Source organism: Podarcis bocagei, assembly GCF_964188305.1.
Source record: "Podarcis bocagei genome assembly, chromosome: 3".
Taxonomy (NCBI): Eukaryota; Metazoa; Chordata; class Lepidosauria; order Squamata; family Lacertidae; genus Podarcis; species Podarcis bocagei.
The window spans coordinates 92364877-92387082 of NC_138127.1; the positions used below are offsets into that span (position 1 = coordinate 92364877).

Below are 22206 nucleotides of genomic sequence, written 5' to 3' on the forward strand. Positions count from 1 at the left end.
AACTAAGATTTTCGGAGGGAGAAAGAGAAAACCATCAAAGCAGAGCAGAGCTCGCCTTCCTTCCTGTAGGGCACTCTGATGCTTAATGCAATCACATATTTAATTGTTTTGTAGAACTGGTCTTGTTCCCATGCTGGCTCCTTCACCATTTTGCCAAGTTTATGTAATCTGCCAATATAATATAATCTCATTGGTGTTTACAATTGTAGCAATAAGGTAAAATATTCCCATTTTTTATTGTTTGGGGGGAGAAGAGAGACTGATAACTTTGCACTCTTTGGCTTGCTGGACTTAACCTACCACTTCTGCATTTGCCAGGGGAGGGGATTCAGCTCCCCGTTTTCCAGCTATGGAGCAAGGCAGCTCAGGCTGGCAGCCTAAAGTCTTGTGTAAAACTGCAGCAAAGTGTCCACAAACTTTTATTGCATGCCACAAGAACTCCAAAAAGCAGCTTTTATCATTCTTTTGAATTTCTGTCTGGCTGCTCATGTGATTAAACAAGCAATTGCATTCTGAACTAACAAAGATTTCCAGACAGTTTTCCCCACATACAACACACTGTAATCAGTCATCCAGCCCTGAGGTTACCACTGTTTGTATCATTACTGGCAAAACAGTTATGCTGCTAAAAGGCACTTGCCTTGGCTGCTACCTAAGTTTTCAGGAGCTGTATCAGGTCTCACAACAACACCAAAATACACAGTTGATCCTTAACAGAGCGTGGCCTCATCCTGGTCCAGGCCAAGTAAAATCTCTACCAGTAACTTTTACTACCATAGTTCATTCACTACCTACACCAACCTGTGAAACCTGTTTTTCTGGCTCTGTTGGCAAGGCGAAATAGAGTATTACCAGTTGTTTGGGAACACTGGGGGAGGAGATGGTGGGACTCTACTGCCAGAAATGTTTCAGGGGGAAGTGCTAAAAGTCAAATACATGGAAGCTAATCAGAGTGCCACCATTAACTCCGTCCAATTGTCCCTGATCAAGATCTCTGGGCACAATGTATTTTAAGGAGTGCCCTTAAGTAAGTGCCTGCTGAAATGAATGGGAACTTTGCAGCACTTTTCCTTCATCAGAAGGCAGAAGATACTCCCAGCCAAAAGGTCTCCTCACTGTGAGCACCAAGAGCCAAAGGTGGGCAATCCCCCCCCCCCAACTGACCCTATAAGGGTTGCATGCCAGTGGCTACCCTCACTCACATAAACGCTCCAGCTCAGGAGACACTGCTATGTTTTCTTCTTTTCCTTATTTTTTCTTCTGCCACCTTCAAAGCTAATGAGGTTCCCAAACTGGCCATGACTCCAGGTGTAGCTAAAGCACGAGTATTTGCTCATCCCTCCTCCCCGCCCCAAAGAAACACACACACAACCACATTCATTCGGAATTTCAAGCATCAGTGCGAATCATTGAGGCAATCTCGAGGCAGAGAAGCAAAAACCAAAAAAGTTATCAAGAAACAAAGTTTAGTAAGCTCATGTGACCTTGCATATGATTCAGATGCAAAGCAAGCCATTGCCACCTTCTTCCCTCAAGAGCTCCCTGATTGGAGCAACGGCTCCTCCAGTCTCCCAAAGCAGATTAACTAGATTTCCCCCTTAGAAAAGGGCAAGATGGAGGGGAGGAGAAAGACTCCTTAAAGTACTTCCTCTTCTGGTTCAGGTACCTCTTATGCACATTCACTGCCGCTTGCACCCCCGCTGGCCACTCCAGCAGCTGAAGAGAAATCGTCTGCGCCTGCTGGAGTCGTCTGCGGAATAATTCTCAGCCTGTTTTCTTCACCACATGGATGAAATAGCATGGGCTGTACTGCTGGCCCGGGGTGTAAGGCTTGAAGTCCCCCAAGACGCTGTGTTCACACGGGCACTGGAAGGCGTTTTTCAGCAGTTCTGTGAAAGGCTCCAGGCGATGGGGGTAGTAGGAGAGGCGGAACTGGCTGGTGAGACATACACAAAAGAAATGTTAGCAGCTGTCTGCTCGGCAGCTTCCCCCAGAAATCTTACTTGTGTATACATGCAGCAGATGCACTACCCATCCAGCATCCTCTTGCTTTCTGGTTCCTAAATCTCCCGCTACAGATCTTGGCTGCCACACTTATTCTCTGTGCTGTTTCATCACCAACCTTGAAGCGACTGCAGTAGTGAGCCGTGCAGCCCATTTTATCCCTTTCAGTGATAAGGGATTGCAGTGGGGTGAGAATCAGCGCTCCTTTACTTTTTAAGCTGCAGATAGGGTGAAATCTTCAGCCCAGAGGCCAAACTCACCATCCAGGCCACACCAATCACTAGCCCTGCTCCACACCTTTCCAAGTTATTTTGCCTTGCTGAAATACCTGTCTCTTGCTTGCCAGGATGGAAAGAAACTTAACTTTTGCAGCCCACTGTACAAAGGTAGAAGCCACATTTCTTGCTTTGCCTCTGGCCCCACCACCACTTGGGCTGAAGAAAGTTTGGTTTATTGCTAAAAATAAAACATGCAAAGATGTCTGCATCCTCCCTAAGCTGGATAAGCTGTACTCTAGCCATGCATATTTGTTGGAACACAAGGTATTGCTTTTCCTACGCAAACATCCTTTTCTTAACAGAATGTGATTGGGTTTCACCTTTGAATAGGAATGTGAAGGGTTAAACTGGGGGCAGAGGTGCACATGCAAGCATGTTAAATCAGAGGTGAGGGACAGACACATGTGTGGTTGGCACAAAGGGGTGAAGGCATTTGAAGCACATTTGACTGAACGCACTTAGAAACCCTCCTTCTTAGTCGGGAACTGTGACATCTCACAATTTCCAGTCACAGGGACAGTTGTAGATACTTTTGAGCTAATTGCGGAAATAGCTGAAGAGCTGCTGGTGTGCCTTGGGGTGTTGCTCAATTTAAGCCTCCACATGTTCAGGTAAGTGCCTGGATGTGGCTATAATCTCCAGTAATTCCATCTTTCAGAGCCAATTTAAAGGAAGAGAATCTTGTTGGCTGGGAGCTGTTTTTTCAACATGGTTGGATACAGCATGGGTATCTTCTAGTTATAGCCCATTTAATGAATAGCTTGCCTTTTCAGGTAACACCCTTACAAGGCAACATGTAATATATAAAACAATAAAACATTAAACAAAACCAACTGACTTATCTAAAACATGAAGCCAGCAAGTAAAAGCAGAGTTTAAAGTGTATGAAAAGCCACCAGTGAGCAGGGCATAAACACCTAAAGGAAGGAAGCTGTGGGGCCACCATTGAAAAGGCCCTGATTCTGATATCTGCCAATCTGATGGTTCTTAGTAGCAGGCCCCAAACGCAGATCAGCCTTGGCTGATCTGGACCCAGACATCTGTTAGCTCCCACCCAACCTTACCAAGTAACTGGATGCTCCCACATTTGCTATTAGGCTGAAGACTCTGGATAGCACATGAGGTCTGAACAGAATATACCTTAGTTCCGGGCTTCCATCATTCCCCTCGGGTGGCACCTGTACTGTATAGTCCAGCGTCACCATGTTCGGTTTGTTGTTCACAAGAAGTACAGATGTAGTGATGTCCTTGGTTAAGTCACTCTAAGACAGAGGTGCGGGGAAAGAGAAAAAATAAACTTCTAGTTTTCATTCCCTTCCTCGCTTGGTGCATTCTTGACTAGTTCATTGTGATTAGCCCAACGCAATCCTAGTCCAGGCTATGCAATTGACACATCTTCCCCATAAAACCCCTCCCTTCTCTCTGTTGTTGATACAGATAAAAAAATACACATAGGAGCTATTCCTATTCTAATTATGAACCCAGGACAGGTGCCGGTCCAAATGCTAGCTCAAACATCCAGAGAACTTCATATTGTCTTTATGAGACTACACCATCTCAGAATGCAGGTGCAATATCTTGTGTCTCCTCCACCTGTAAAATTCACTCTGTGTGCTAACCTAGGCCATTTGGGAAATAACTATGCTAGATGCATTTTCCTGGATGCACTTCCTTTGCCCCTGAATTGTCTCTTTGGGGCATGGAGCTGCATTCAGGGTGGGGTGTACAATGCAGAATGGTACCATGTTCTCTGCCTGAATTGATTGCTGGAAGCATGAAAGTCGGAGAAATGGTTTCCTTTTATTAAAAGGGCTACCATCACTACTACAAAGCTTTGGCGGCAAAAGACCTATTTCTAGGAAGTACCTTGTAGTAAATGTTCTTCCCAGGAGGGGCACAGCCTGTTTCGAGGATGTAGTCATAATTACGGTGGTCAATGACAAGGATGCCACCTGGACGCACCATACTGGCAATGTTCTTCAGAGCCTGTTTATGGGCAGCTTGGTCACCTAGGAAAAGAGACAAATATGAATTAAATTCCTTACTGCAGCTAGAGGGAGATTCTTCACATATGCATAAAACCTGAGAGGCCTGGTCATATATTCTCTTCGCCGTCAAACTAGAACTATGTTGATTCTGGGTTTTGAGAGCCTCATATAAACCCAGCATTTGAGATCTACCAATGTTGCCCTGCTAAATGTTCAATCTTTTCTGTAGTGTAGACTAGCCTTGAGAAGAAGCAGGGCCTTTTCTGTGGCAGCCCCAAAACAGTATTGGCTTTCATTATTCAACCTTCCTTTTCAGAAGGCAGGTTAATATCTTCCTTTCTTTTTGCTCTGCCATCGTAGTTGGCTGTTTTGTTTCCTGCTGCTTCTGCTTCCAGTTTTCCATCTGGTTTTTGTTTTAGTGATCAAAAAGAACATTAAAATCAATATGCACACTGCTTTTTAAAAATGAAAAGCAGTGCTGATATTTTAAGTTTACAAACACGTTTACAGTAGGTTGCAAGAGACCCTATTGTCCCAAAAAAAACAATTACCTGCAAGTTTCTGTGGTAAAGAATGACTCTGCAAAGTAGATGGGCTTTACTGCTTCTTTTGACAAATTCTAAGCCCCAGCACAACATAGCTAGACGTGAAAGCGCACCTGGAAGGGTCAGTTCAGAGGAACTGGAGAGGAGGTGTGGCCAGCTCTCTTCCTGCCTTGCAATATGCAGCTTCCAAATGCAGCTGATGCAATTAACCTCAAGAAGCATGGTGAGAGTTGGGATTATCTTACAGGTCAGCCACAGTGTGTATTTGTACGGACAGGTACATGAGGTTAGAGATAATTGCTGTGGATTCTGGTTGCTCAAGTTAGCCTTAGAAAAAGGTTATCACGATAATTGGACATTAAACAGGAGATGATGCAGCTATGGAAGGAAATGATCGACATATGTTTGCAAGAGGAGCGGGAAACCTGATTTTAAGAAATTGTATTAAATAATTTGGCTTGATTTGTAATAATTTGGAAAATTAATAAGAATAATTTGAAGAAAAAAGAAAAAGGTTATCACCAAGTAGCAAGGTGTTAAAAAGCAATGGGGTTTCGGATAAGCCCTGCAGTCTAACCTGCACTTTTTCTTACTTTTCCTGGCCTTATTTCCAGTTATATTCCTGGCGACCACCTAAATGTCTCCCACTTTAACAGACTTTTATCTGCCACAGACACAACTCTTCTTCACTGGTCTTACACCCAGTCTAGATCAGATGGACGTATGTGTGTGAGATTCTTTAACTGAGGGTTGGGGGAATCTGCAGCCCTCCATATCTAGTTGGACTTCCACTTCCCATCAGCCCCAGTCAGCATAGCCAATGGACAGGGATGAATAAAAGTGTAGTCCAGCAACTTTGGGTGGTCACAGGATCCCCACCCGTACTTCAACAAATCTGAGGTGTATTGGGGCCTTGCTCGAATATCAGCTTGCTTTCACACATAAAAAGGAGTCCTGTGGCATTATAAGGGATGCCCCTCTGGAAACTGAGACTGTGTGTTGTTTTCCTTCTTGGTGCTCCATTAAATTTTCTGTTTTAACAATTTAAAGTACTCATTTTTATATCCTTAAGATATCAGTAACTTCCCTTCTCTTTCCATGGTTCACTTTGCATATTCTACAAAAACTATACCATTCAGTATTCCATTATTACACCCATCAAAACTTATTTACACTGTTGGATTGATCTTAATGTTGCCAACATTTTCAGCTGCAAAGAGTTATTTCCCATATATGCGATAAACGTTTTCCAATCTTCTCTAAAAGTATGTTCTTCTTGTTCTCTTATTCTATAGGTTAAGTCTGCAAGCTGAGCATATTCTGTCAGCTTAAGTTGCCATTCTTGTTTGGTTGGGACCTCACTCATTTTCCATTTTGGGGCTAACAAAACACGGGCCGCAGTAGTGGCATACATAAATAACCTTTTTTGACACCTGGGAATTTTGGTCTGAATTATCCCCAACAGAAATTACTCTGGGTGTTTTTTTGGAGGGGAAGTACTTTTAAACATTTTTTTTTCAATTCATTATGGATCACTTCCCAATCGCCCACCATCTTCTTAACTATGAGTAGCCTGAGGAAAGGGCTCTGAAGGAAAGTATGCAATAAGAGCCTGGTGGATCCAGTCCAGCATCGTGTTCTCACAGTGGCCACCCAGAAGCCTGTGGGGAACCAAAGGACCAGAGCACAAAAGCCTTCTCCCACCCTGCAGTTTCCAGCAACCAGTATACAGAAGCATTAGTGCTCCTGACCATCGGAGAGCATAGCCATCATGGCTAGAAGGCCCAGTCACTCAACCCTTTTTATAGCACTGGACAATGCTTACTGACCCCAGGAGCATGTAACCAACCTTGCAACACTCACCTTTAAAATCTGGGAGGTGTGCAAAAGAGTTCCCTAAACAGATGACAGCGTCAAAGCCCTTGCCAGGCTTCTCTAGGTCCTGTGACAGGGTGAGCCAGTTCGCCTCCTCAATGACTGTGGAACAAAAAAAAGTGTATTGAACGCATGGAGGAGAGTTCTGCTTTCTCTAGCCAACGCTCTGCCTCCTCACATTTTCTGCAGCTGGAGGATTTTACGTTCCTCGTGCAGAAGGACAGTGAAAAGTGCCACCTTAAAGGAAAATAGCGCTTAGTTGGGAAGCCTCTTATCTGTTATGAAATACGATGTGCTAAGCATGAAAATAATCCCCAGGTTTCTCTCTCCCTGCAATTTGCTGCTGAGACTCTTTGAAAGTGCGATTAAGGCAGTGTTTCTCAAACTACAACTCCCATCACCCCTAGCTAGCAGACCAGTGGTCAAGGACAATGGGAGTTGTAGTCCAACAAGTTTGAGAAACACTGTATTATGGTGGAGGGTTTTTTTGGCATAGGCATTAACAGCCAAGGATGGAAACTTCCAGCTTTCTCCATCTTGCTGTGGCTATATGAGGTTTGCTATATTCCTTTTACACCTGGATCAGGAAGGTAGAGTTTGGAGTCTGTGTACTGGGAATTGTGTTGAGAGACAAACCCACAAGAAGGACTTGCATGCAACCGCACTCTCCTCACTTGCAATTCCCAGCTGCAAGTGATCTTCCAGCTTTTCCTGTGTGGCATTCAGATCCTCCCATGGGCTCACAGCACCTACTTTGATGTTAGAGCATTTAACCAATTCGTACATGCTTTCATTTGCTGCTGTGGTCATAAACAAAATTACTGAATTAAATTAAAGCCAAAGCTCGTCTTTCCCCAGGTGCTAATATCGCTTTGCTTTCCACAAACACAGTAGCCAGAACCCAGCGGCTGGGTTACCCATGTCCCCGTTCTGTTCTGATGACAAGCCCACTTGGCGTCAGCTGGCAATACCCCAAAATGATGCAACTTGCAGATGCCATTTAGCCCCAGGTCAATCTGAGTGCAGGAAGGAACCTGAAAGCCAGCATCACCTCTAATTAAAAAGAAGATGCATTGAAAACTGAGTTGGGCACTTGTGACCAGCAGGCAAAAGGAAAGGAAAGGAAAGGAGTCAGACAGCGACATTTCTCTATGGGAAATCTGACAAAAGAGGTTTAAAGACTGTCTCAAGGCAAATCCAAAAAAAGTATTATAAACACTGACAACTGGGAAACACTGGCCTGCGAGCGCTCCAGTTGGAGAACAGCCTTTACGAAAGGTGTCATGGGCTTTGAAGACAAACATGCTAAGAGGAAGGCATGCTTGGCAAATCCACACCGTGATCAACTCCCGCCCGGAAACCAATGTTCCCACTGTGGAAGGACGTGTGGATCCAGAATTGGCCTCCAGTCACTTACGGATTCATTGTTAAAACTGTGTTTATGGAAGACAATCTTACTTGGCTACGAGTGATCGCCAAAGAAGAAGAAGATAGGAAATTTGATTTTAACAGAATTCTGAAGATCACCGACTAGGCTGTTTCAAATCTGTTGTTTCATGGAAATGCAGAAAAGGCACTAGCTGTAGAACTCAGGAACTCAGGTTTTAATAATCAAAAAGAAAAAAATGAAGTTCTTAGCCCTTGCAGTTCAGATAATAGTTTGTTGTTGTTTAAAATCTCCAAAATTTGGAGAAATCTTTGAAGATGGAGTGGAGTTCAGTAAGAATTCCATTGGCACTAAGGCACAGCTTCAGTGCCCTGTAGAGCTCATTACCATGCAGATCACAGGCCCCAAACAAATTATGGGAACATGCACTATTTGTGTAACTTGCAGCTTGCCAAATTTTGCTTATTTCAGTACAGAATTTATTATTAGTGGTAGTTGTTTACACATACAGTCCTAATCACAGAGACAGCATGGACAATTTGAGACACTTGTACATGTAAGCACCAACGTTGAAGTAGATTAATTGATCCAAGAGTCAAACTCTTTTCTTAAGCATCAAGGCAATACTTCTTTGTGAACCGGGTGCTATTTATTCCCCTCTCCCTATATCGTAAATCACACAAAGACCCAACGGTGTTTAAATTTCACTGATCGGGTTTCAAAAGGCAGAGATATTTTTCAACCCTGTTTTTCTTTCTAGTGCACATATAACTGCACGATATTGTGAAGTCAGGAGGGGCACCATACTCTTATTTCAGGCCAAAGATGGGACTAAGATGAGCGTCTCCTTGCGCCCTTTGCAGGTAAACAAGCCAGGCAAAGACACAAACACCAGACCACACCAAGTTTAGTCCTGAAAAAGGGATGTGTCAACAAGGAGCTCATTACAGCATTGACATTCTGCCAGTTGCTTCAGCAGCACTGATCATATTTCGGCCTGTATACATAAACTTGCTTGCTAACAAATGCAAGCAGAACTTTCAAGAGATGCTCGGACCCCAATTATTTGAAGTGTTCAAAATTTGACTCCTCAGCTACCCAGGGCAAGAACAACTGCAGATGTTACTGGCTTGGGCCACAATTCTGATTTACATGTTTGCATCCTTAGCAAGAAGCTTACAGATAATTATGACTTAAGTGCAGCAGCAAACTTTTTTTTTTTTTTTTTGCCTGTACAAAATTAACAAACCACAAGCAATTACTAAAATAATACAGCACTGTTTAGAGCAAACCTGGGCTTTATTGTATGATGCAATAAGCAACTAAAGTTTCAGAAGCTCTATCCTTTTAAGCTGCCAAGGCAAATTTTAATAAATGGGATTGAGATTTAAAGGTACACATGTTCACTTTGAGGTGATATTTATTTTCCTGGTGTGTTACTGCAGAAAATACTCTATCTCACTTTTATTAAGATTATTAATAAGGGCATTATTAATCAAATTGCTACCTTGCCTTTCCTCCTAAACCTGTGCCATTCCACATGGAACATACCCAAGAAACCATCTATCAGTCTGTTTTAGTAGCAAAGCAAATCTGTTTACATGTAACGAAGCAGATGGTAAATCAGCCAAAAAAATATTTGGTCAGTTGTTTGTCTTAACCAACGATGACAAGATTTTATTTTGTATGCTTCTCATGCTCTGGGGCCCTGTGAGTTACAGGTATCTATGACCCTTTTTTCTGGTGGTGCCCACCCTGTGGAACACCCTGCCACAAGACCAGGTGTCAGGCCTCATGACTGTTCTGTTCTACCCAGCTGCTAAAAATGTGGCTGTCAAAAATTATTGCACACAGAATGCACACAACACAAAAAGACTTTCAGGTGGTTCTTTTTCAGCTCTGCTATTATTATAGGTTTATTAGGATGTTTTCATTTTGATAGCTGCTCGGGAGCTTTGCAACTGGGGTACTGCTATTTTGCGTTAACATTTTGATCTAATGACAGGTTGGGATGGGGAATGCTATACACTTCAACGTTGCAGCAATGCTTGGTTTTGTCAGTCGCCTTGGGCTTCTTTTGAAAAGTAGGCGGGATGCAAGATTTTTAATAAAAATAGGTAAAATACCCCAATGGTCGAAAGCGTCCTCTTTTCGGCGGTTCCATCTCTCCTTCAGGGCATATTTGAGCATCTTGTCACTCGCATCCACGCTAGTGACCCTGAATCCTTCCTCAACAAGCATGATGGAGTCCACGCTGCATGAGATAAAAGTGTTCAGGTATTTGGATTAAACAATCCCCCAAGTAAACTCAGTGCAGTTCCCTGCATTGCTATTCAGTAGTGAGAGCAGATCATAGAATCACAGAGTTGTAGGAAGGGACCACAAGGGTCATCTAGCTCAACCCACTGCAATGCTGCAGGAATCTTTTCCCCAACCTAGGACTCGAACCCATGGCCCTGAGATTAAGTGTCTCATGCTCTACCAACTGTGCCCCTACATCCGTGCTTGGTATTCACAGTGGGGAGGAGTCCCAGTCAGATGAGAAATAATCACTCCAGAACACTTAAAATTACCAAAAAGAATAGCTTTCATTTTTAAGCCTGCCTGGTCAAATGATCACAGGAGGTTAAGATGTGTTTAAATTCCCCACCGGGAGAGATACGGGTGGCAAGGCCTGCCTTTTAAACAACGGAAGGAGAAAGCCAGAAAGGGGGATACTGTAAACTGCCCTGTGATCCTCAAATGGAGAGCGGTATACAAATTTACTAAGTAAATAAATGAAGGAGGAGGAGAGAGCTGAGGCAAGGAGCATGGGAACCGGTCACAGCACATTAAAAAGCGCAGACAGGGCCGGATTTAGATGATGTGAGGCCCTAGGCTACTGCACTTGTGAGGCCCCTCCCAATCTAGAAGAAAATGGAAGAGTGTTATAAACAAAACTGAGTGAAACCAAGAATGATGATGGATATTTAAAATTCTGCAGCTCACAATTTCTCCTCTAAAGGTCATCAGAAAACTTCATCAAAATTTGTTTGTCTACGTTTGCCACTTTCAATGTGCGCCCCCCCCCCCCAGTCTACAATCGTGGCCCTTAATTCATTTTTTTTATTCTTTTGAGTCTTTAAAAACAACTCTCTCCAAAGCAGTTAGTGACCATAAAGCTATGAAATAGCCGCAAGATTGTTTCCACATTAGGAAAGGCCATCTGAAATTTTTCCTTGTATATAATTTGATAAAGGTCTGTATGAGACAGAGAGTGCTCTGCTGTAAGCCTATGGCTTTATCTCATGTACAGGTGAAAGTGCAAAGTTTAAGTTTCAGGTCCATATCTTCTGGGTATGCTTCCATCAACAATTGCTTAATTTCTTGCTTAGATGCTATCAGAAAAGCAAGAATGGAAAACAATTGTGCAACATCACTGTACACAGTACTTCTTTCTAAATTGGCTGCATCTAATATAGGAATAAAGGACTTTATCCTAAACTTACCTCTTGAAGAAAGTGCATCTAAGGCCCTAGGCTTCAGCCTACTTAGCCTATACATAAATCTCCACTGACAAGGTGTCATATTCCTAAGCGGGAGGGGGCGCCTCTCCCATAACAAAGCAATGGGGGCCCTTTCCTTTCATTTAAAGCACGACACGCATTTGAAGCACACGCCTTCAAAGAATCCTGGGAAGTGGAGGTTTGTTAGAGGGCGCTGGGAATTGTAGTTTGGGGATTGCAGTTACCAGGATTCTTGGGTGCGGGGTGTCGAGCCATGTGCTTTCAATGGGGGGGGGGAGGTCCTGATCAGCTGCCGCGTGCGTGGATCCGGATTAGACCACCCTGAGAAACAAACTCCCCTGGGGAGAAGGGAGCCCAGGCCTTCAAGCTGGGTCATGATCCAGCACCCACCAGCACCGCCTCCTCCTGCTGCCCTGTGACTCACCCAGTGCCGCAGGCCACGTCGAGCACCGTGTTGCAGCGCTGGGCGCGCAGCAGCGACACCAGCCAGTTCTTGTACTCGGCGGTGCGGCTCCGCGTGTCGCCGATGTAGAGCTGCCAGACCCGCGCCGCGCGGCCGTCGGCGTACTGGTCCGGCAGCCCCTCGGCCGCCACGCCCAGAGAGCGGGTCCGGTAGATGCTGTCCACCATGGCGAGCGCACAGAGGCTCCTGCGGGCGCCCACGGACGGAAAGGAGAGCGCGCGTTGAACCCACGAGCGCGCGCCTGGCAGCCGGTGGTGGTTCTGTTACTCCTGCAGCCGAGCCTGGGCAGCTGCGCGCAACAACAAGCCCCGGCAGCCAGCCCAGCAGGGGCAGCCCCGGCACCGCCCCTTCGACCCTGCAGCTCGCCAATCAAATGCCGCAGCGCCGGGCACACCCGCTGCCGGGCCCCGCCTCTCTCCTCCCCCCACCTCTTGCGTGTGCACCGCCCCCCAGTCTACTGTTTCCAAGCCGGAGGGCGGCAGCTCAGCGGCTCGTGTTGCTTTGTCACCTGCGCCCCTTGCGCACCTGCTCGAGGAAGCCCTATAAAGTATGTGCATGTGTTTAGAGATGGCCACTTGAATAAAATATTGGGGAGGGGGACAGGTAAGACCCGCTGGGCCCCCTCAAATATTTAATTGGGGATGGGACCGGGTTCCCTAGGAGTTGGATGTGTACACGTAGATCACAGTTTTTAAGAAATGCAGCCAAGATCGAAAACAGGAGGCGGCCTATGAACGCATTTGCAGGTGGGGGGGGGGGAGAGAATAAAATTGTAGAGTTGGAAGGGACGCTGAGGGATGCCTAGTTCAACCCCCTGCAAAGCTGGAATATGCAGCTGTTCCATATGGGCATGGAGCCTGCAACCTTGGTGTTATCAGCAACACGCTCTAATCAACGAAGCTATCCAGGTTTCATTGGTTTTTGTCATGTATTTTGTGTTTTTAGCTTCTGTTCTTATGCTGTGAACCGTGCTGGGATCTGCGGGTGAAGGGACGTATACAAATTAAATAAATAATTTATTTCTCATTATGTATTTATGTATTCATTTCATAAGATTTCCATGCCGCTTGTTTCCGAAACAATAAAATTATTGCTTATTGCTTATTTAGCCATAAAGCAACTGTGCGAAAAACAAATTAACTCATACAATTTTTCTAAATTTCCCAGGGAACGTAGACTCAATAAGAATGTATTCAGCAGGGGCCAAAAAGAATACAGTGAAGGCACCTGCCGGATTTCACTAGAGAGGGAGTTCCAAAGTGCCATTGATCTGAAAGTAAAGCCAAAAGTGGGGTGCACCTTTTCTTGACATTGGTTTGAACAGCCATTGTATCCTCTGTTCAATTAACTTACTGAGATCTAGTCCAAAATCAGAACAAGGGGGTAAGATTGTGCTGTCTCTGCCTACGGCAAATTGGTCTGAGATTGGAAACGAGCCCCTCTCATCACAAACATATGCATTCCCATCACTTTATTTCACAAATCTCCCACCTGCACAGCTTCCTGTGTTTCTCGTTTCTTAGGTGGCACAGGCCTCCTTTGTGTTTTGTATTTTTAAATACACAGAGATCACACAGAATATAGCCTGCATACAATTACTAATGACACTAGAAGTCAATTTACATTTATAGTCCATTTGGGTATGTCATGCGGTAGCAGTTGCTAAAAAAATAATAATGACAAGTGTTGCCTACTTCCTTTTGTTTCCAGACCTGCCTCGCTTATTTTTTGTTTTCCTTTCATGTCCCTAAAGACCTGCTCAGTTCTGTTTCTCTTCTGTGGCTTTGGTTCTTGGAAGAGAACGCTTGAGGAACTGGAGAAACCAAAAGGAAAGGAAAGGAAAATATTAGCATTGAGGGAGTGCCTTTGAATTATAGGAATACGAATCAGAACTGAAACAAATTGAATAGGGAGGTTATGCAAAACACCAGCCCAGAGAGTCCTGTTGCAGCACCTTGATGAAGTCTAACAAATTTATTATGGCTTAAGTTTCCATGGACAATAGATAAGATAGATTCATTAAGTGTTATCTGGATTTGCAGCTGCATATATGCCTGGTTGGGTAGAGGTGGGGATTGTAAGAAATGAGGTAAGAGAGAAATGGAACACAAGAAAGTACAGACAGTGATTTCTGATGGCAGATATCCCGGCACTGGTAAGCCGATTAATATATACAATAAGCTAAGAATCCTTTGTCTCAGTTTGGTATACTAGTGATAGCACTGGGACTCTGAGGGTATTGTAGTTTAATCCTTTTATGTGGCAGTCTCCTTTTGAAGTTCCTTTGCTCCAGGATGGATGCTTTAAAGTTATTTAAACCTTAAAGGGGCAAAGCATATTCCTACATCAGCAAGTTGCTTCCTATGTTAAGATCTCTGAAATAAAATGTATGTCAATGACAGGAGTCAAGCAATGGAGGAGCAATGGGGGGAAAGGTCTTCAACTTGCCTTCTTCCCCCCCTCCACCCATTATTGTAGTTCTACTGTTCCCAGAATTATTTGGGAAACAGCCACAGCTTTAAATGTGTGGTATATACACAGCCTGAGTTGTCAGAGCTGGCATCTGGGCCTGCCACAGGAGCCGTTCCCCCTGACCATATATCTACTGAAGGGTCTGTCACTGGTGGTGAGCAACTGTTTTAGGTTTGGGGTGATATCTGTCAGCTTAGCATCAAAGGGCTGTGGGAGGCAAATGTTGTAATGCAGAAGGCACTGTAATAGTAATTTATTATTTGTACCCTGCCCATCTGGCTGGGTTTCCCCAGCCACTCTGGGTAGCAGCTTCCAACAAAGATTAAAAATACATTAAAATGTCACACATTAAAAATTTCCCTGAACAGGGCTGCCTTCAGATGTCTTCTAAATGTCAGGTAGTTGTTTATCTCTTTGACATCTGATGGGAGAGCGTTCCACAGGGAGGGTGCCACCACCTAGAAGGCCCTCTGCCTGGTTCCATGTAGCTTAGCTTCTCGCAGTGAGGGAACCACCAGAAGGCCCTCGGCGCTGGATCTCAGTGTCTGGGCAGAACGATGGAGGTGGAGACGCTCCTTCAGGTATACTGGGCCAAGGCCGTTTAGGGCTTTAAAGGTCAACACCAACACTTTGAATTGTGCTTGGAAACGTACAGGGAGCCAATGTAGGTCTTTCAGGACTGTCAGCCACCCCCCGTCACCAGTCTAGCTGCCGCATTCTGGATTAGTTGTAGTTTCCAGGTCACCTTCCAAGGTAGCCCCACGTAGAGTGCACTGTAGATCATTAGACCACTGCTGATACATTTGAGTGGTTTCATCTGGGAAATGTGAGTGCCAAGCAAGCGGTGTTCTATTATGTTCTCTCTTTCAGGCCTGTCCTGTAGCAGCTTATTCCTGGGCACCAGCCTGGTCTTGCCAAACTTTCTTTTCACTTGGGCAAGTATTGTAGCTTGAAGGCCGCCTGCTGTAAAAGCCCTGAGGTGTGAATCCTGTCCTAGGAATCTGAACAGCTACAGCTGTTTTGTAGATAGTGGAGGTTGTTCCATTTGGGCAAATGGTACATTGCCCCACTAACCTCACTCTGCCTCCAGCCAGCTGCCCTGTGCCTTGCCTTCCTTCTTTCTCACAACTAAGTCAACGGTCTTGGTCCTTTTGGCCTCTTAATGTGCATTAGAAGGCCGCCACTGACCACAGACAATGGATTTTGTCATGCTCCTGGGCGGAACCATGAAAGTATGCATCGTGCCCAATGGGTTTCCTATATAAATGTTTACACATATAAATTCTCACACGTACATTCCATATTTTATTTCTGTACACCTTGTTTGGGTATCCCTTGAATGCAATGCACTTTACAGATTCTGCAATGAAACAAATCAAGGGGTGCCAATATGCCCATTGTTTGCCCTCTCTCTTTGGCAGTCAAAACATTTGTCAAGCATATATGGTTGCGGCTGCCGAGACCACATAACACCGGTCTTGAAAGACCTACACTGGCTCCCAGTATGTTTCTGAGCACAATTCAAAATGTTGGTGCTGACCTTTAAAGCCCTAAACGGCCTCAGTCCAGTATACCTGAAGGAGCGTCTGCACCTCCATCGTTCTGTCCGGACACTGAGGTCCAGCTCCGAGGGCCTTCTGGCAGTTCCCTCACTGAGAGAAGCCAAGTTACAGTGAACCAGGCAGAGGACCTTCTCAGTAGTGGCGCCTTCCCTGTGGAACACCCTCCCACCAGATGCCAAAGAGAAAAATAACTACCAAACTTTTAGAAGACATCTGAAGGCAGCCCTGTTTAGGGAAATTTTTAATGTGTGACATTTTAATGTATTTTTAATCTTTTTTGGAAGCCGCTTCCCAGAGTGGCTGGGGAATGTTTAATAGGTTATTGTATTTTAGTGTTTTGTTGGAAGCCGCCCAGAGTGGCTGGGGAGGCCCAGCCAGATGGGTGGGGTATAAATAATAAATAATTATTATATAAATTATTATGGAAGATGGGCACAATGGGAGGATGGCTGGGTAATATGCACGTTGCTTTTCACTGTCAAGGTTGCATCCAGATGGCAGCTTCTACCAGTGGCTGCAGCGACAAAGCCCGTGTCTTGCAAGGTTCCATATTACAATTGCCATTGTCAACTGCACCTGCCCTGACGACGCTACCAATTTGTTGGGCTGGCACAACATGTGTGCCTTCGAAGGCACCAAATCCACACACTCGACATTTGTAGAAATCCTCCTTCCTGGAAGCGGCTTTTTAAAAACAAGGTGCTCATTCAAAACTCGTTAACGCATGATGTGATCCCTGTTTGCTTCAAGCGCACACAACTAGTATGGAGGTAGAATCCACCTGGCCCTGACCCCTCTCTCAAGCTGATGCCCACACAGCTCTCGCTGCCTTAGAGACCAGGGCCCTCTTCCAGCTTTGAGAGGGTCAACCTTTGCTCGTTTGGCAGCCACACTTTTGTTTAATATTTGAATTGGGGGTGGGTGAAGCTGGGGATCAAGGAGAACCTGCATCATCCAGGAAGAGGCAAGAGTTGGCAAGAATCGGGAAAGAGATGACAAAACCACCGATGCGAAACGAAGTGTGTTGTTTACTTAACAAAAGCAACTGGGCAAAAATGTGTTGTGAAACCCAGCGGCTGCTATTTAAACAGCGGCAATGTTGCTGCCGGCACAACCCTACCAGTTTCCAATGAGAAAAAGAAGACACGCTGGCTGCAGAGATGTCCTGAGAGGTGGCTGTGGGGGGCGATTGAGGAGGGATAGACCTCGTGCTTTTTGCATCGAAAAGGTCCCAGGTTCAATCCGTGGCAAATCCAGATTTTAAAAATAAAATAAGGCTCAAAGGGCAGGTGATGGAGGATCTGCTGTGATGGAAGATTAACAAGGGGTTAGATGTATGGAAGTGAGAGCTGGACCATAAAGAAGGCTGATCGCCGAAGAATTGATGCTTTTGAATTCTGGTGCTGGAGGAGACTCTTAAGAGTCCCATGGACTGCAAGAAGATCAAACCTCTCCATTCTGAAGGAAATCAGTCCTGAGTGCTCACTGGAAGGACAGATCGTGAAGCTGAGGCTCGAATACTTTGGCCACCTCATGAGAAGAGAAGACTGTGTTGAGAAGACCCTGGAAAAGACCCTGATGTTGGGAAAGATTGAGGGCACAAGGAAAAGTGGACGACATAGGACAAGATGATTCGACAGTGTTCTCAAAGCTACCAGCATGAGTTTGGCCCAACTGCGGGAGGCAGTGGAAGACAGGAGTGCCTGGTGTGCTCTGGTCCATAGGGTCATGAACAGTCGGACACGACTAAACAATTAAACAACAACAACAACAACAACAACAGATCGGTGTGGGGAAGCTTAAACCCAGGGGACAGGTCTAGACAGGCCTCTTAATATAGCTCTTAGGAACACCCTGTCCCCAGACCACATAACTCACTGCCTCTCTACTGCACCCTTGTTGACTGGTTTTGCCTGATTAGAAGGTGCCCTTGAACTTTGTTAATGCTTTTTTGCTTGTCTGGACAGAGGAGTGTGTGTGTGTGTGTGTGTGTGTGTGTGTGTGTGTGTGTAAAAGTGAATGTACAAAGGTAACCTTTACCCTTGCTGCTCCGCCCCCACTCTTGCCTCTGGCTCCGCCCACCACAGGTTGCCCAGAAGGGAGTACTGCAAAACATTGCACGGCCAAGCAGTTCCACGTGGTGTGATGCAGCCTCCTGTGGAATCAAACCTTGAGCACAAGTGCAATGGCTTCTCTATTATATGCACCACTTGAGAGGGCAGGGTATGCATAACAACCCTTCAAGCTTGGTGTTGATTTTTGGTTGCAAAGCCAATAATTTTAATAATAAGTGAAACCTAAAGTATATTCAGCCACCAACAGGGTTTCTGATTCACCTCACTTAAATCAGAGGTCAAGTTCTAGGGCTCCTGTATTTGAGATTACGGCACCTGCGGATTTTTCTTCTTCTTCCCCCTGTGACATTTGCTGGGGGGAAAAGAAAGACAGGCTTCTGTCAATGGGGTATAGCTTAAAATCATTATAATAGCATTATTTTCACCTAAAGGCAATTTTCATATATATATTATTTTAAAAAATCAGAGTTAGCCACATGTCATTAACATAACTGTCATGAACACCAAATAATAGTGTTAACAATTCCACATAGGTAATGCTGACTTTTTGATAATAAATATGAAAACCATCCTTATAAACTATGAAAGTTGTTCAGTTATAATTACTGTTCCCTCAAATCTACCATGGTTTAATACACTGGGATGTTTACTGGCTCTTCAGTTTAATTGGATTTGGCAAGATTTGTGCCATGTTCTGCCTACAGTCTCAGCGTAATGCTGGTGGTCAACAAGAGGTTTAAAGACTGTCTCAAGGCAAATCTTAAAAAATGTAGTATAAACACCAACGATTGGGAAACACTGGCCTGCGAGCGCTCCAGTTGGAGAACAGCCTTTACCAAATGGGCTTTGAAGACACTCGAACTCAGGATGCAAGGGAGAAACGTTCCAAGAGGAAGGCACGCTTGGCAAATCTACACTGTGATCAGCTCCTGCCCGGAAACCAATGTCCCCACTGTGGAAGGACGTGTGGATCCAGAACTGGCCTCCGCAGTCACTTACAGACTCATTGTTAAAACCGTGTTTATGGAAGACGGCTACGAGTGGTCGCCAAAGAAGAAGAACAGTTTCAGCTTGGTGGGGTGCATGCGCCCGCTTCTGTTGCACCTGATATGGTGACTTTGTCTGGAATTGTACAAAGATTGTTATTTTTAAAACATTTTTTCAGCTATTCGTTGGGAAATCTTGATTAAAAAATTAAAAGTTCTCACCGAAGGGGCATTCAGAAACAAGGTGGTCATCAAATAATCCCAGCATTGCATAAAAAGCTTCCAGAAGCTATATATATCTGCATCTATATATAAATATAATAACAGATCAAAGCAGATTTGAGCAATTCAGAAGGCGTTCCCACCGCACAAAGCCTCCCGTTTCAAACTGATCCCACATTTGTTTTCACATAAAGTATAATCTGCGACAAACACCTTTCGCAAGCAAAAGACGTGTCTGTGAGTCAAGCAGCAAAAAGTCTCACAACCATATTGAAAAAATATACTTAGTATGAAGTCATTTTACATGACACCACCTGACTAGCTGGAAATGCCCACTGAATGACACAGCTGCAAATCTGGCATCAAGAGATGTAGACTATTACGTAGCTCTTCTGGGAGTGTGTTGTTTTTATTTAACTGAACAACAAGACCAGGAAGAGAAACTACTGCAGGGAGAGCCAAACTAGATACGACATTATGAGATTCCAAGTTACACTCACCTCTATGTGGATGTTAATCGTGAAGGCATAGGTTTCTGTTGCTGGGCACAGAATGTTTGTATTTTGCTTAACACGTCACCCAAGTCTTGTCTTTTGGGGCATTGGGAGAGCAGCCTGTTTCTTGCTCCACATTCCTGCCTCTCTGGTCCAGACTGCATCTGCTCTCGCTCTTCTCTATCTGGTTTCATACCAACCCTCACTCACAGGCTATTTGTCCATTGGACACTGGGATGGGGGAGTGTTTTCCAGCCCCAAAGCCCCATCGCCTTCTGGGCAAACTTGGCCGGCTTGCTCCTGCAAGCGATCTCATTCAGGCACACAGGTGGTAACAGCAGCCCGTTACTGTACAGAAATCTTTCGCTTGGTGTGCGAGTGAGAAGCCATCAGCTGCTTTTTAGACTCAACCTCAAAAATGCTTCTTGCTTTTGTGGATACAGAGGAAAACCTTAGAATGACCCCAACAAAGAGCTCCTAAAACTGTGACAAGCCAAGATACGGGAATTTATATGAATGGAGACATTTGCCTTTCAGCAGTTGAACACCAGAAGACACATTTTTAGAGCTATGATTCCCCTGATTGATAAAATAGGGGGAGGGGGTTCAACCACCAAGAGACTCTGAACAGCCACCATATTCTTATACTAATTTATACACAAAGCATGATGTATTCCTAACATTGTGCAGGAGGGAGAGTACTTTACCTTTCCCCCCAATGGTGTTTTCGTGTGTTTGAATGCCATATGTTGGCTTACTAGCAGTACATGTGACAAGGATCCAGTGGTCTTGGTGGACTACAAGCTTAACATGAGTCAACAGTGTGATGCAGAAGCAAAACAAACTAATGCTATTCTAGGCTGCATCAACAGAAGTATAGTGTTCATATCAACGGAAGTAAAAGGTAAAGGGACACAGGTGGCGCTGTGGTCTATACCACTGAGCCTCTTGGGCTTATCAATTGGAAGGTCAGCAGTTCGAATCCACTCGACGGTGGTGAGCTCCCGCTGCACTGTCCCAGCTTCTGCCAACCTAGCAGTTCAAAAGCATGCCAGTGCAAGTAGATAACTAGGTACCATTGTGGTGGGAAGGTAAACAGCATTTCTGTGCGCTCCGATTTCTGTTAGTGTTCCGTTGCGCCAAAAGCGGTTTAGTCATGCTGACCACATGACCCAGAAAGCTGTCGGTGGACAAATGCTGGCCCCCTCGGCCTGAAAGCGAGATGAGCGCTGCACCCCTTAGTCGCCTTCGACTGGATTTAACCATCCAGGGGTCCTTTACTTTTACATTTTTACCATGAATGCGTTAGCTGAGATTCCTGCATTGCAAGGGGTGGGACTAGATGACCCTTGGTCCCTTCCAAGTCTATGAATAAAGAGGTTTAAAATGACCCTAAGAACAGTCAGCTAGATCTTGGCAATGGCTCATCTGATGATCTGTAACAGCGTCCTGTTCTCTGAGTGGCCAACCAAATGCCTGCAGGAAACCCACTAGGAGGACCAGAGCAAAAGAGCATTCTCCCCTCTATGGTTTCCAGTAATTGGTATGATAATCCATCTGGTTATGATCAGCGCTGTTATTTAACCTTCAGAAGCTGTGCCTGAGTTTGCTTCTCTGCCCCCTCTTCCCTCCCCACCTCTTTTCCCTTACGTGTCATGTCTTTTCAACTGCAAGCCTGCCGGCAGGGACTCTCTCGTCTTAAATGCATCTGCCACAGCTGCAACTAAACATGTCTCTCCTGTATCGGTCTTTACAGCCACAGAAGACACTGTAACTCTCCAATGGCTTGGTTTTACCCCTGATGGCACACTCCTCCACTGTCTTTTGGAACGAGACAGACGCCAGCCGAAGTAAAATGCAGCAAACATTTCAAACACATTTGGTCGCCTGTATTGATCATCTGTTTGAGCTTCTCAAGAGGATAGTTTTAACCTCTTGCCAAAAGAGAAAAGGAGGGCTAACTGGGCCTCCTTGGAGAAGATAATCTACAGCCTGGGAACCAAGGCCCTACCCTTAGCAACACCAAGGCTATGGTGTAGGGCTCGCATTTCCGATCTCACTAGCACCATCTGCTGCTTATTCCATAAATGGTTTTGCTTCCTTTCCCTCTACTTGCGCTGGCTGCCAGAATGTCAGGGACAGAGGCAGGTGCCGCAATGGGCATACGCAGGTGCTGGACCTTGCATGCGCAGTCAGGCATCTCTTTTTGCAAGCACCACACCTGCAAGGAGTTTATCACAGGAAGATGTTCACCCCAAATATACACAACACACTCACTGGAAATAAAGAACACAGAATGAGTTTCTGCCTTGATTTCCAAACGCCTTTGGAGAGCGAGACAGATGAGAT

At 45.0% G+C, this 22206-nt stretch overlaps 1 protein-coding gene and 1 long non-coding RNA gene across 2 annotated transcripts; both read right to left on the minus strand.

The window, feature by feature from the left end:
• Nucleotides 1-1449: 1449 nt before the first annotated feature.
• GNMT (glycine N-methyltransferase) lies at nt 1450-12328 on the minus strand. The gene is made up of 6 exons (XM_081188807.1): nt 12008-12328; nt 10204-10331; nt 6679-6792; nt 4149-4291; nt 3423-3544; nt 1450-1936 (listed from the first exon to the last, which is right to left on the minus strand). Exons 1-6 carry the CDS (start codon nt 12211-12213, stop codon nt 1765-1767), a joined length of 885 nt encoding a protein of 294 aa, XP_081044933.1. The 5' UTR covers nt 12214-12328; the 3' UTR covers nt 1450-1764.
• A 784-nt stretch (nt 12329-13112) lies between these two features.
• LOC308583851 lies at nt 13113-20103 on the minus strand. Its single transcript, XR_014006464.1, has 3 exons — nt 19864-20103; nt 19364-19446; nt 13113-13859 (listed from the first exon to the last, which is right to left on the minus strand). It is a non-coding gene; the product is annotated as an uncharacterized lncRNA (long non-coding RNA).
• Nucleotides 20104-22206: the final 2103 nt, after the last annotated feature.